The sequence below is a fragment of the Trematomus bernacchii genome, unplaced genomic scaffold (genome assembly GCF_902827165.1).
Source record: "Trematomus bernacchii unplaced genomic scaffold, fTreBer1.1, whole genome shotgun sequence".
Lineage (NCBI taxonomy): Eukaryota > Metazoa > Chordata > Actinopteri > Perciformes > Nototheniidae > Trematomus > Trematomus bernacchii.
The window spans coordinates 21,764,882-21,780,051 of record NW_022988043.1 but is presented as its reverse complement, the minus strand read 5'-3'; the positions used below and the strand labels follow the sequence as shown (position 1 = coordinate 21,780,051).

The following is a 15,170-nucleotide window of genomic DNA, read 5'->3' as shown; positions in this document are numbered from 1 at the left end:
TTTATATGAACTCAGGTGACAGCCCAAAATGGCAACTTATTGGAGATCTCCACTCTCAGAGGGGTGGATCCTGAATAATATGTTTAAGGTCATTTAAGGAATGATTCAAAGGCCACATCCAAAACCTGCTTACAAAACCCTGCTTACAAAACCCTGCTTACAAAACCCTGCCTCCCTCCCTCTCTCCCTCTCTCCCTCCCTCCTTCCCCTCCTCAGCAGAAGCTGCTGAGCTGCAACACTTGAGAGAAACACTTGAGAGAAACTCTTTAGATCCGGCTGCTTGTGTGGGGGGGAAAGAAGCAAAGAGTTTCTTTCTTTATTTAAAACATTTTGATTTATTTTTAACAATGAAGGAACTTTCCTCTGATGCCTTGCTGCTGTCTTTTACACATTTATGTTTCCTTAGTAGTTTTCTGGACGGGGCTCGCGCTCAGGAGGCTGCAGGTGATGATAATGCGCTCCGGCGGGGGTTGACATGGCAACATAACGGCCAGGTTTTCAGCATCCTGAGCGGCGGCTCTCAGTACCGGCCGTCCGGCAGGAGGCACACCGGGTCCCCCCGGCGCAGTGACCCTGTAGTCGTCCTCAGCAGCGCTAACGACACCGCCTCCGGGGGCTCCCCACGTGTACCCGCCGCGGCCGGGGGCTCCCCGCGCGTCCCAGTCACCAGCGACACTGCGCAGGTCCGCGCGATGATGCGCCAGCACCCGCGGCCTCAGCAGCAGGCGACTGGCAGCGACGGAGACTCTGCCCCAGTCCGACGGGAGGACATGATGGTCGGAGATGATCCATACAACCCCTACAAGAATTCTAACTATTACGCCAACTACAACTACTACAACTCCTACTACAGACCCAGAGCCAGGGCTCAACCCCGGCGCGGGTACGGAACCAGCTACCATCAGAATGGTAAGGGTCAAACGTTTTGTGACCAAAAAATACATAATAATACACAGATAATAATACACACACAAAAAAAACGTTTAATTTATTAAAATTTTTGAATTTGTACATGAAGTTTATAGAAATATCCTGAAAGGATGGTATTTTCTCTAATGGTTATCGGTGGTGTAAAGTAATTGAGTAGATTTACTCAAGTACTGTAGGCTACTTAAGTACAATTTTGAGATAGCTACTTCTACTTTACTTGAGTATTTTAACTTTTTGCTACTTTGTCTTTCTACAAATCAGAGGTATAGCCTAATGTACGTTTATACTCCACTACATTCATTTAATACCTTTAGTTACTTTACAAATTTGGATTAATGATGTGAAATATAATCAACATAAGACTTGAATTACCTGGAGTAAATTCACAATCTACCCTGCAGTATACAAAGTAACGTAAATGATTATGAAATGGAACAATTTGCATATTGAGTACTATACATTAAGGACATTTAGCTGAAAAGACTATTGTAATTTTCCTTGAGTAACATTTTGAATGCAGGACATTTACTTGTAACAGAGTATTCCTACTTCTACTTTTACTCAAGTACAATATCTGGGTACCTCTCCCACCTGCTGGTTATCTAGGAGACTGAAGAGCCTATATTTTTATTTAACATGTGTTTAGTTTATAGTTTATCCTCCATTAAAGCTCATAAAATGCCCGTTTTATAGGATTTTTATGACTTCAGCTTAACCCCTCAAATAAAATCATGCAGATGTGTACGTTTTTACGTCTGTCATTACATTCAGGATATCTTTTAATGTGTTTTGATGATTGGTCTATGTATTTGGAAAACTCTTGCGATTTAAGCAGTGTCATTTTGTGATGCGTCTTTTGCTCCCACACTGTAAAAAAACTTCTTTTTTTTTACAGTGCACTGTAATCTGCTTCAGGACTTCACGTCCTTGGTCTCATAGTGAGAACTGAGCTGAGGTAAAACCGGGATCCACGTCCCTTAGCATGTGATGTCATTTCCTAACACAGTCGAATAGTAAAAATACATCAAGTCCTATATCTTTTCCTGACAATTTTTCCTTAACTTCCATGAAAGATGTCATGGGGCTAAGGAAGATAAGACGGAGAATTAATCAGGAGACCACCGTTCTAAGATAATCGACTGCACTGCAACGTTATTACGATGACTTTACTACAATTTTGCGTAGACAGACTACTTATAAGGCCCCTAGATGCTTCGCCCCGTTGGATCTGAAGACAAACACCCAGTCACCTGATTACCAATGTTGTAAATAAAAGTGAGAGGAAATAGTTGCTTGTGTCCACTTCTATAAACAAAAGGAATCCAACACTTTATGGAATATGTTCTCTTAAATAGTTTAAGAAACGTGTTACATCTCAGTAAACAACACATCCTCACTCCCAGGTCGGCGTATGTTGACGTTATGTCAAGGTCCCCTGTGGTCTTTTTCCAACGCAAGGGGGCGGCCCTTAGCGTACATTTTCAACTTTCCGGGATGTCCATAGGCTCGTCTTGAGATCGCGAGCGAATGCTTCCCTCCGCGGGCCATTCTCTGCTGAAGCATACGTTGCGAGACTGCATTGCATCAAAAACATTATGCTCTCTATATATTGTCTTTATTATGCTTTAAACAGTGTCTCGGGCTTTGGCTATAGGGCGGCTCAAAGTATTTTGTCCGGCCGTTGTGAAGACTGCTTTGTTTATTGTCCTTGTTTTTGTTTTAAATAAAGCATATTCAATCGAGACATGCCAAACATGTGACGTCATATGACGCGTCGCATCTGCGCACAGGGAGTAGGGAGACCCCGAGATCCGTATTCCCCGTATTTTTAAAATAAAGAGATTTTCAATCACGGGCGCGCATCAAACGTGTGACGTAATGTGGTATTAAAAGTATTAAAAGAGGTGAAAATCACTACAAGTCTGGGCATGTTGAGAGTTGTACATACACACAAGGGAAGTCAGTCGGTTCCGTAAGAGCCAGCATGCGGGATTCTGGGATTTGTAGTCTTTCTAGTTGCGTATTTTTCATAGTCTTATATTTCAACAGTTTTACGACAAACTGTGACTTTTTTGACACGGAAATTATTATTTAAGATTGACAAACATCATATGTGTAATTCGTGGCACAATTCAAACGGGATCGAAAGATAATCTTTCTCTCTCCATTGACTTCAATGCATACGTTTTCCGAAATGAGGGGTGTTTCTCAATCGTGAGTACGCTTGCTTGGTAGCACATGTCTGCCGAGCATCTTGCTTCAGAAGCGAGTCAAGAATACTTCCTGCCATTCGGAAAACAAAGAGTGGAACAGGCTAGCAAGTGTGCAGGTGTGCGTCATATGAGAGGCCCCGCCTTACATCTTCCGCCACAGATTTGGGGAAATTGGTCCGTGCGCAAAGCATTGTGGGGATTTTAAGGCCGCGAAGTCTACTCATGTGCACACTCGATATTTCTCCAAACGGAGTACGCCGGGCTCGGTAGATTTCCAAGTATACTGGAGATTGGAACAGTACTTCGGCGGCACTCGATGACATAGTATGCTTGAAATAGTGGCTCGGAAGCAGCTTTACTCGCGATTGAGAAACACCCAAGGTCCCATGGAGGAACCCGGAAGTTTGACGGACATTACCCACAATCCTCTGTTGCAACAGGCAACAGCTTCGGTTCATGTTCATTTACAAACTCTTCAACTACATTTAAAAACATGTTAGAAGGCCTCACGAAATACTTTAATGTAAATTAAAATGTAAATGTGAAGGAATGTGTGTATAACAAAATACATAAACGAAAACGAAACCGGAAACAGACGTAGGCAAGATCCTCAGCTCGATGATTGGATGGTTTAGCCGCAATGCACGCTGGGATTTGGTGTTTATGCGATGTGAAATCCGAACACATTTTAAAATAGAATAATACTTTATTCCGAGTGTGCTTGCTTTTCTCTTTGAAAGTCATCACATAATGGCATTGTAATACACAGTTCGGCTGCATTAAATATTACATATCTGCCGTAGTTCACTATTTATAGAGCCCTGCTGAGAAGACTTCTAGAGAAACAGGAAGAACTGCCGCCAAAACTGAAAACTTGACTAAATATATCAGCAATTAAATAACATCTTACATTTCTTTTCACACAATACGTCTCCTTGCAGTATCAACACTAATTCGGCTGACTTTTATATTTGATCCAATTGGTAGATAGGCTGTATTTACACCATAACGGTGCACAGCTGATAGAAAGGGACACCTACTGGTTAAAGCACGTTATTGCATTTTATAATTGTATTATTAGATATTAATAGGAGGATGTGCAAAACAGACCAACTAATAAGGCTTTATTTAAACATTAAAGAATACTTTAGGTTAAAGGTAGGGTAAGTTTGAGAAACCGGCTCGAGATACACTTTTTGTTATATTCCATGGAATGCTCTTAACATCCCGATAGCAATGAATATCTTAAGTGCTTTGACAAAAAATCCATAAATGTCATCTGTGGAAGCCGTAATACTGTAAAAAGCACGACCAATCATTTTAGCCGGCCCGGCTAAAATAACTGGATGGCCTACCTGCCTGTCAGCCTTCCATCAGTGCACAAACTTATCTCGTGCCCTCATTGGTCATGTGCGCGTTCGTGTGTGTTGGAGGAGGGGCTCTATAAGGAAGTGGCAGATTTTCTCTGGTTGTGTATTTTCAAATTCTAGCGATATCGAGCCGGTTTCTCAAACTTACCTACCCTACCTTTAAGGTCTTCTTTTGAATAAGAAAAAAGCTTTGGGGGTAGAGAAGATGAATATGGAGGGATGAAACCCTCTTTGATGGTCACACATGCAGAGCACACAGCACACACAGTGAAATTTGTATCTACAGATAAATATTAAGCCTGACAAAGTACTTAACGTCTATATTATTGCTTTCCTGCAATGTTAACTATGTTTAAGCACTTATTTTAACTGATATTATACATATGTATTATACTCTTATAAGATGTATGTAGATAGTATAAGAAATGTGCAGAATATGACAATGTAATGGTGGAGGTACACACATATTGATAGATGTCTTGTAATGCACTGTTTAGGAACCTGCGACCCAAGTTTTTCATTCATTGCATAACTACACCGTAGTTGTGTATAATATGATATGTCAATAAACCTTAGAAAATCTTGAAATCTTGAAAGGGATGTGCAAAATAGTCATTATATACAGTCTTTAATTAACTATTAGTAGAGAATAACGACGAGTAAAGAATATACTTTATAGGGATCCTATTAATATCTAATAATACAATTATAAAATGCAATAACGTGATTTAACCAGTAGGTGTCCCTTTCTATCAGCTGTGCACCGTTATGGCGTAAATACAGCCTATCTACCAATTGGATCAAATATAAAAGTCAGCCGAATTAGTGTTGATACTGCAAGGAGACGTATTGTGTGAAAAGAAATGTAAGATGTTGTTTAATTGCTTATATATTTAAGATCCACGTCAAGTTTTCAGTTTTGGCGGCAGTTCCTGTTAGTGTTCTCATCAGGGCTCTATAAATAGAGTTAACTACGGCAGATATGTAATATTTAATGCAGCCGAAACGTGTATTACAATGCCGTTATGTGATGACTTTCAAAGAGAAAAGCAAGCACACTCGGAATAAAGTATTATTCTATTTTTAAAAAATGTGTTCGGATTTCACATCGCATAAACACCAAATCCCAGCGTGCATTGCGGCTAAACCATCCAATCATCGAGCTGAGGATCTTGCCTACGTCTGTTTCCGGTTTCGTTTTCGTTTATGTATTTTGTTATACACACATTCCTTCACATTTAAATTTTAATTTACATTAAAGTATTTCGTGAGGCCTTCTAACATGTTTTTAAATATAACTACGGTTGTAGTTGAAGAGTTTGTAAATTAACATGAACCGAAGCTGTTGCCTGTTGCAACAGAGGATTGTGGGTAATGTCCGTCAAACTTCCGGGTTCCTCCATGGGACCTTGGCTGCAGTCGAATAGTCCATTTAGCTTAGGAACCTTCCTAACCGAGTGAAATGACCCGGAAGTCCCTCAGTGGCAGCCATGATAAGTGCCGTTCGAATTCTCTAGATGATAGGAAAGGAGGTTTCAAACTTCCTTTATAACCTCCTTTAGCTTAGGAACCACTGGACCTCCCTTGCCGAAAGGAGAGGAGAAAATGCTGCCCCACAATGCCTTGCAGCCGCAGCATTTGCCGTCACACAACAGTCGGCCGTTCACGGAAACAACCGATTATGACCGAGAAATGATATCATGAAAGTTACGGTGCTTATTAAGCTTTTTAAAACGTATGTGGTAACTTGCCAAAGTGCTTTGTTTTGAACTTTCATCAGTATTATAATCAAAAAGAGAAATATGAACGTTAGTTTTTACTGAAATGATCAAATAAAGTCAACATGTCACAGTCTTTACTGAGCTGTGTGGGGGTTGTTCAACTTTTAAAAGATGTTTGAATGGTGATATACACAGTGATAGATGTTAAGGACTAACGTTTATAATAAATACATTTGTATTGATTTTAAGATCTTTTCATACAATCATACGTATTGGGATCATTTGTATTAATGTGGACCGGAGGGAGAGGCTGACGAGCATAAGTTTCCCTTTTTATTTCAATTCCAACTTTGGTCATGAAGAATATGTTTCTCTGTTGTCCCCGTTCATAAAGCATAAAGCAACAGCATCAGAGCACGGTGCAGAGTCTCTAGATGAGTTTACAGTAGTCCCTCGTTCTTATTATACATCCATGTTGTAGTCCACTGTATAGAAAACTGTAGTTTCCATAGTTTTCCCACAGCAGCAGACGCACATTTATGACGTCTGCTGGCGCATCATAAACACGTCGGATAGTGAAAGTGCAGTCGGATTCTCTAAAGTACCGCAGTCTCTTCTCCTAAATCCTTTTGAATTCTCCTATCCACTATCCCTTAACCCCGTGACGTTTCACTCAGAGGTCAAGGGATAGACGATAGGGTTAGAACTTAGGAGCTGATTTTTGGACTATTCGACTGCAGCCCTTATTTCGGAAAACGTATGCATTGAAGTCAATGGAGAGAGAAAGATTATCTTTCGATCCCGTTTGAATTGTGCCACGAATTACACATATGATGTTTGTCAATCTTAAATAATAATTTCCATGTCAAAAAAGTCACAGTTTGTCGTAAAACTGTTGAAATATAAGACTATGAAAAATACGCAACTAGAAAGACTACAAATCCCAGAATCCCGCATGCTGGCTCTTACGGAACCGACTGACTTCCCTTGTGTGTATGTACAGCTCTCAACATGCCCAGACTTGTAGTGATTTTCACCTCTTTTAATACTTTTAATACCACATTACGTCACACGTTTGATGCGCGCCCGTGATTGAAAATCTCTTTATTTAAAGAATACGGGGAATACGGATCTCGGGGTCTCCCTGCTCCCTGTGCGCAGATGCGACGCGTCATATGACGTCACATGTTTGGCATGTCTCGATTGAATATGCTTTATTTAAAACAAAAACAAGGACAATAAACAAAGCAGTCTTCACAACGGCCGGACAAAATACTTTGAGCCGCCCTATAGCCAAAGCCCGAGACACTGTTTAAAGCATAATAAAGACAATATATAGAGAGCATAATGTTTTTAATGCAATGCAGTCTCGCAACGTATGCTTCAGCAGAGAATGGCCCGCGGCGGGAAGCATTCGCTCGCGATCTCAAGACGAGCCTATGGACATCCCGGAAAGTTGAAAATGTACGCTAAGGGCCGCCCCCCTTGCGTTGGAAAAAGACCACAGGGGACCTTGACATAACGTCAACATACGCCGACCTGGGAGTGAGGATGTGTTGCAGTAAACCGCCTCAGATGTTTATTGATCATTTTACAGTAATTTTTGTTTGGTTGAAGGTTCAAAACATATAAGCACTGTAGGAAATGACGGCCATAGGTGAAACATGCTAAATGAGATCCCTAGCTTACATAATCATCATTTATCGGTTGTTTCTATTAACGGCTGAATGGTGTAAATGTTGCAGCCACGGGGAATTCTGGGAGAATAATAACTCCTGACCTACCTATAGGGTTTGACTCATGGCCTTATTATCACTTTAAATGGATGTAACAGCAGCAACTGAAGATCAATTGTCAGCAGTGAGGGAGGATGTAATGAGATGCTTCATTTCAGTAGAACTATAATTTAACACTGTGAAAATTCTCTGGTACAAGTAAAAGTCCTGCAGTCCATATCAACTCAATGTACTTTAGGAATCGACGTAAACTATGATGTTTTTGTTTTTCAACAGCATTAGTGTTCATCATCATCGTATATTTGTAGCTTTGTTGCTGTCATTTGAGTTTCTCTAAAAAGTTAACCATTTAGCCGTGTTTTTTGCAAGATTGCATTATGGAACACTTGGTCCTTCAGTTTATCACAAACATTTAAAAAAAAAACATCTGGGGATAGATGAGTTCCACTGGACGGGAACATGATAGAAAACTGAAATCCTAAAATGAAATAAAGATGTCAGATATAGGAAGTGCAGTAAGTACAACATTTACCCCTGAGATGTAGTGGAGTAGAACCGTATACTCTAAAGTACCTCAAATCTGAATTAAATACTTGATCAAATGTGCTTTGTTGCATTCCTCTACTGCTTGGCGAAAACATTTTTGTGACTTTATGTCTTCTCATTAAAAAAAACATTATGTTTGAAATCAACCCATTACATTTAATTTACCTTCATCAAAAGCGACTAACAAAGCAGCTCTGGCGATTCTTACGGGAGTATTTTGCGGTTCAATATCTTAGAGACGGATTCTCTACATGCCATAAACGCTTTCCTTAGGACTGTTTTCATCAGAGATCAGAGCTCCTGTAATCTTATTGTGTCCTGTGTTGCTTTCCGTAGGTCTCCCTGATCTGGTTCCTGACCCGAACTACATCCAGATCGGCACCTACATCCAAAGAATGCCGATGTACAACCTCCGCTGCGCTGCAGAGGAGAACTGCCTCGCCTCGTAAGATAACACACGCCCGGTCTGTATGACTGCCCAAATCTCACCAAGGCAAATAGAACAATAGAATAAATAGTTTGCAGTGAAAGTGAAAGGCTGTTCAAATCAGTTATCAGACTGATGTGAAACACACTGGTGCCCTGCAGACTTTTATTATATGCTTTAAGACTATAGAGGCGGGTACGTTATAAAGTTGGCCAATTTTCTGGGGAGATTTAAACATGTTGTGACATAATAAAAGTAAAACCCAGTGCGCTTCTTTCCCTTCTGGTATCCTAAAAGCTCAAATGTTTCCCAAGCACAGAGGACTGATTCTTAATCATCTTCATGTTTGAACGTTTCCTTTATTTAAAGGGGACCTATCATGCAAAATGCACTTTTGTACGTCTTTTACACATGAATATGTGTCCCCGGTGTTCCAGGGAACTCACCAAGTGTCAGAAAACACAACCCTCTCTATTTTCCTCCATACCCAAATCTCTAAAAAAGGGGCTGCAACGGATCTGATAAAAACTGATCCAGATTTGAACACTGTCCTGACGTCAGGACGGTGGCGCTATGGCTATTGGGCCAACTCTCCACCTATCAGGGGAATGTGGGGTTGGGCCACGGCCGGCCATTGCCGCTCGAAAGCGCTGGAGACGCTGTAGTACATATGCCAGGCCTGTAAGTGGCGCTGCGCTTTGTCTGCCACAAAAGCAGCGAAGAAGACTTCCCGTGCATGGTTGCCATGGTTCCCCTTCTGTTTGTTCTCCGCTGTGGCTTTTTTTCCCCCCGCCCCGAGGCAAGCGTTTGCTCCTGCTGCTGTAATTCAATGCAATCCCTCCCCGTCGAGGCAAGCACTGTAATTCTCTCCGGTTAGTCCACCAGCAGATGACAAACACCCACCTCTCCGCCTCTTCCAAGGAACGAGGGGACCGTGCGGCAGAGTTTCAATTAGGTTTTCTTTCGCCGGTCAAGATGTCCGTTAAAGTTTAAATCTTCTGAAAAAAAATTGAAAAGTGCCGGTCAAAGGTCTTCTTTGTTATTTATTGAGCTTTAAAACAAATGAATAACGACTCTATATAATAAAACACGGAGGACGGAGATCTATTTTTCTCCCCCTCTTCTGACTTGATCAGAGCACGCTCGGAGCGCTCCCCTCTCCTGCAGGGGGGCGTGGTCAGCTGCAGCTCACAGAATCAGCCCCGTAGACAGCAAACAGCAAATAGAGCGAAATGAGGCATGGCTAAAATGCATGATCTGTTTGGTATTTTGAAAGCAGAAACGTATAAATATACCTTATATAGGTATGGCCCTACAATATATCATTTAAATATAGCATGATAGGTCCACTTTAACTTGTAACACCTGGTTACATTTAATTCCCAATTGATTTAAACCTGGTTCCATGTTATAAGAGTAAATATTCATGTGTCCTCTCCTTGTCGTCTCTCCCTTCTCTCCTTTCCTCATTCATCTTCTATTTCAATTCCTCGTCTCCTCTATATCCCCTCCTCTTTCCTCTCTCCTCTCCTCCTCCAGCTCTTCCAGTTCTGCCAGTGATTATGACACCAGGGTTCTGTTGAGGTTTCCTCAGAGGGTGAAGAACCAGGGAACAGCTGACTTTCTGCCCAGTAAACCCCGATATTCCTGGGAGTGGCACAGCTGTCATAAGTAGGTGTTGGTGTTAGCAGCTTGATATGAGAATGAATGAACTGGTATATAAACTTTTGGTCCTTCATGTATTGTTGTTAGTCACTTCCACAGCATGGATGAGTTCAGTCTGTACGAGCTGCTGGACGCTCAGACTCAGAGTCAGGTAGCTGAGGGCCACAAGGCCAGCTTCTGTCTGGAGGACACGTCCTGTGACCCGGGGTACTACCGCCGCTTCGCCTGCACCTCACACACCCAGGTACCCCCCCCCCACACACACACACACACGCACACACACACACACACACACACACACACACACACACACACACACACACACACACACACACACACACACACACACACACACACACACACACACACACACACACACACACACACACACACAGGTAGGTACACCCACACCCACACACATCGTCACAGCGGCTCTCTGTGACAGCGGCTTTTTCAATGCTTTAGATTTGTCCGAAAATTGTCAACTTCAGGCCAATAATTCAAAAAACATGTTATAATACAGTTAAAAAAAACTCAGATTTATCTTACCAGTTTGTCATGTATTTCTTTAATACAACACCACATATATATTATCTCCCCCTAAAATACAAGTATATACTAGTATTTGAACTAGGAATTAATCATGATTAATCATAGAATATTATATATTTTTTGTAATCGATTGACGCCATTAATTGTAACGTGCTTGTATATCTCTATGTGTGTGTGTTTTAAGGGTTTGAGTCCAGGTTGTTATGACACCTACAACGCTGACATTGACTGTCAGTGGATCGACATCACTGACGTCTCTCCTGGAAAATACATCCTTAAGGTCTGTGATTCTACTGACAGTGTATTGGGGGGCATTGTCTTTAAATTATTTTATATTCTCCTTGTGTTTTTCTTGAAATACTCACAAGTGCACAATGGATTCCAGTATGGTATGGATAAATGTGCATCGGAACATAGTCTTAAACTAATGCAGTATTTTTCAAAGTTTAATAGAAATACAGTGACCAGCTGTTTGAAGAAATGACTTTGTCTTTTATATATTGAATAATATATTTGTGAGGTGTTTATAAATATAACTGTCCTCAGTATGACCAATATGCATGGAGCTGAGTGCCACAAACAGGAAGTCCTTAGGTAGTGAGGGACTAACACATTGACGTTTTGTGTGATTTGATAATATTAAGAAAAACATTTAATACCACCAACTTATCCATTAAACTTCAGAGGGTGCCCTCTTGACTGATGTTGTGTTGTGCTGGCAGGTGACAGTGAACCCCCGGCAGCAGGTCCCAGAGTCCAACTTCAACAACAACGTAGCCCGCTGTGAGGTCCAGTACACCGGCACCGCCGCTCACGTGTCCGGGTGCACCGTGACATCGTAAGACACACCTTCTTCTTCTTCACAGTTCTAGCTGGTTGATAACAACATTTATTTTCTTCACATGTCGGATCATTTAACTGATAACTCTTTATATTGAGTAGATTCTTGGACAATATTCCTGAATTTAACATTTTCACTCTATAGCATTCTTTAGGGTTATTTTACCTTTTCAATCTGTGATTGAGACACCTACAGCATTCACCTTATGTAACCCCGGCCCTTTTCCTACGTCCTGTTCAAACTATCAACTACACTGTGCCTATGAAATGATTGTACAGTACCACATCCATCCTCTGTTGGTTACTGACAGGATGACATATCACATTCACAAGGGCCCAAAATCTTGTATGAGAGCATTTTTTTAATAATTCTGTAGTGTCTTTTGGTGTAGATGGCCCCTGCTACCAAAACGTAGTCGGTCAGACTGCGTACTAAAGCTCATGTCGACAACTTAAAATAACTCTCACTGTCAGAGGGTAGAAAAAGGTCCATAGTGTTAACATTTATAAAAACAAGTTAACATAGACCAAAGTCAATAACCTGTTAGTGTGCTTTTTGGCAAGCAAACGTTAGCTATTTAGCTAGCGAATGTTCTCTATCTATCTATCTATCTATCTATCTGACAGACAGACAGACATCTGTCTGTCTGTCTGTCTGTCTGTCTGTCTGTCTGTCTGTCTGTCTGTCTGTCCGTCCGTCCGTAAATCAAGCTAGCTAACATTTGCTATTTATATACCTGATAAGCGAGCTTAGCTACCCGTCTAACAAGCTAGCTGGCAATATTGCTATCTAGCTAGCTACAAACCGGTGTCTACTGTTCAGTCATTGAGGGTAAATAATAAACACTTTATTGACAGACTGGGCACCCTCATACAGCCAGCATCACAGCTCCAAATATCGCTAAATATTTTTTGGGCGAAAAGATTTATAGAGCTGGCAATGCAATGCAAAGTAAAAGCAATTACGCTTCAACCAAAAGTGCCAACACATAATACGGCAATGTTGAAGCGCCAGAGATGTACCCCCCCATAGCCCTTGTCTATGATAGATCCCACTGATGGTGCTCTCTTAAATATGACTGAAAAGACAAAACAGGGTAACATTCCAACCTTCTTCATTGTGGTACTAATAAAGGATATTCTTACTTTAGGATCTGAAGATGAACACTTTTTATCAGTGGTTGATTTTTATTCTTTTGTTTCTTGCAGCTCCTGAGATCAAATCTGCAACATGAGCTTGCAAACCAAAACAAACGGAGAAAAAAGGGAATGCCAAAGAAGAATGAAGCTTCAAGTTAACTTGTGATGTAAATAATTAAATTGTGATCAGATAAATGTAAAACTGATTGTTAGAACTGTCGTTAAACAACTACAGCAGGTTACCCGAGTCAACATTAAGCCTTTAGATCAGAATGAAAATGAACTGATAGGTATGAATTCATGTTGAATGTGCAAAGAATGTCAATCCTGGTGCATTCAACTATATCCGCACTAGATTCATTTGTTACTCTGTATTTAGTTTAAAGGGTTCTGGGTTGCCACTTGTGAATACATCACTTAGTTATCTTTAACATCTTAACACCAAGACTTTTTTTTTTCAATTGTTATCAATTACAAATCTTTGCAGCAATAATAATGTTATTATTAAACCTCTTTTCAAAACCAATTCATGCGAACTATATACCTGTAACAGCCTTACAAAAATAAAAGTTTTAAGGGCCAAAGCATATCAAAAGGAACTGCTTATCCATGTGTTAGGAATATCTTTGCTTTATTAATTTTTGTATACATGGTGTGTAATTCAGAGTTAGTAGCTTTTATGAATTGGGAAATCTTGTGCCACCTTACAGGAAAAGTTAGTTGCATCATCTGCGTAACATTTACTAATTTGACTGTAGTATTTTCGAGTAAAACACAGTATTTTGATCAAGTGTCAGGTCATAATATTATTATATTACCTCTATAAAAGGTCACACTAACATTCAATTTATTTGTTAAGAAATCAGGACACAACAACAACTGACAACTAATTGTGTAACTATAGGTTCATGACTTATTTAGATATTTTGATAAGAACATATAATCAGGGGTGTTTTAATGTACATCTAAAAAAATGCTTGCTCACAAACAGGTGTTGACTCTGGATCCTGCTACTCTAGTTTGTCTATAGGGAGCTGTCCAACTTTCCAATGGTTCCTTACATTTTGCTTTGAAGATGGATTTCATGTTTTCTCTATCCACTAGAAAAACCAACCCGGTATCACGGCAAGACGTGAACATGTGACGATCTACCATGCTGGGAGACGTGAATATGTCACGGTTTCGTCCCTTCAAACGTGACAGTTACACGGTATTGTTAACATGGCCCAACCAGTGGAGAAATACCCGGAAGTGCCAATCAAATGCTCTACCAAGACTATTGGTCGGTTTTTATTGTCAAAATTAGATGTTTTTAATTTATTTTTTAATCGTCACACTCGATTTCGCCGATTTTCTTGTGGCCCTAGCTGGTCGATACCTCTTTTAGCAGAAACAAAGGCTACATTAATGTATTAAATCGATGTTAATCCATGTGTGTGGATCATAGACTGTATATATAAAGGTGTGGATGTGGAATTAACGGACGTGACGTTGTGCGATTGCGTTGCCAGGCAACAGCTTCGGTTCATGTTAATTTACAAACTCTTCAACTAGAACCGTCGTTATATTTAAAAACATTTTAGAAGGCCTCATGAAATACTTTAATGTAAATTTAAATTTAAATGTGAAGGAATGTGTGTATAACAAAATACAAACGTCATAAAAAATACCGGAAACAGACGTAGGCAAGGTCCTCAGCTCGGTGATTCGATGGTTTAGCCGCAATGCACGTTGGGAAATGGTGTTTATGCGATGTGAAATCTGAAAACATTTTTTAAAAATAAAATAATACTTTATTCCGAGTGTGCTTGCTTTTCTCTTTGAAAGTCATCACATAACGGCATTGTAATACACGGTTCGGCTGCATTAAATATTACATATCTGCTGTAGTTCTGTATTTATAGAGCCCTGATGAGAAGACTTCTGGACAAACTGCCGCATAAAACTGAAAACGTGACGTGGATCATAAATATATCAGCAATTAAACAACATCTTACATTTCTTTTCACACAATACGTCTCCTTGCAGTA

General features: G+C 40.4%; 1 protein-coding gene across 2 annotated transcripts; it reads left to right on the top strand.

The window, feature by feature from the left end:
- The first annotated feature begins 347 nt into the window (after nt 1–347).
- On the top strand, nt 348–13,824 carry LOC117472903 (protein-lysine 6-oxidase-like). Of its 2 annotated transcripts, XM_034118344.1 has the most exons (7): nt 609–909; nt 8,853–8,961; nt 10,483–10,614; nt 10,696–10,852; nt 11,345–11,440; nt 11,883–11,998; nt 13,210–13,824. In XM_034118344.1, exons 1-7 carry the CDS (start codon nt 693–695, stop codon nt 13,214–13,216), a joined length of 834 nt encoding a protein of 277 aa, XP_033974235.1. In that variant the 5' UTR covers nt 609–692; the 3' UTR covers nt 13,217–13,824. The 2 variants fall into 2 exon arrangements, with proteins under 2 accessions (XP_033974234.1, XP_033974235.1); XM_034118343.1 differs by lacking the exon at nt 13,210–13,824 and having other exon boundaries at nt 348–909; nt 11,883–12,002.
- Nucleotides 13,825–15,170: the final 1,346 nt, after the last annotated feature.

Excerpts from the sequence above, each read along its gene's own strand:
- LOC117472903 (XM_034118343.1), top strand. The coding sequence starts at position 348 with ATGAAGGAACTTTCCTCTGATGCCTTGCTGCTGTCTTTTACACATTTA. Across the intron at positions 910-8,852 it reads AACCAGCTACCATCAGAATG|GTCTCCCTGATCTGGTTCCT; the intron begins GTAAGGGTCAAA and ends TGCTTTCCGTAG. Across the intron at positions 10,615-10,695 it reads GAGTGGCACAGCTGTCATAA|TCACTTCCACAGCATGGATG; the intron begins GTAGGTGTTGGT and ends TATTGTTGTTAG.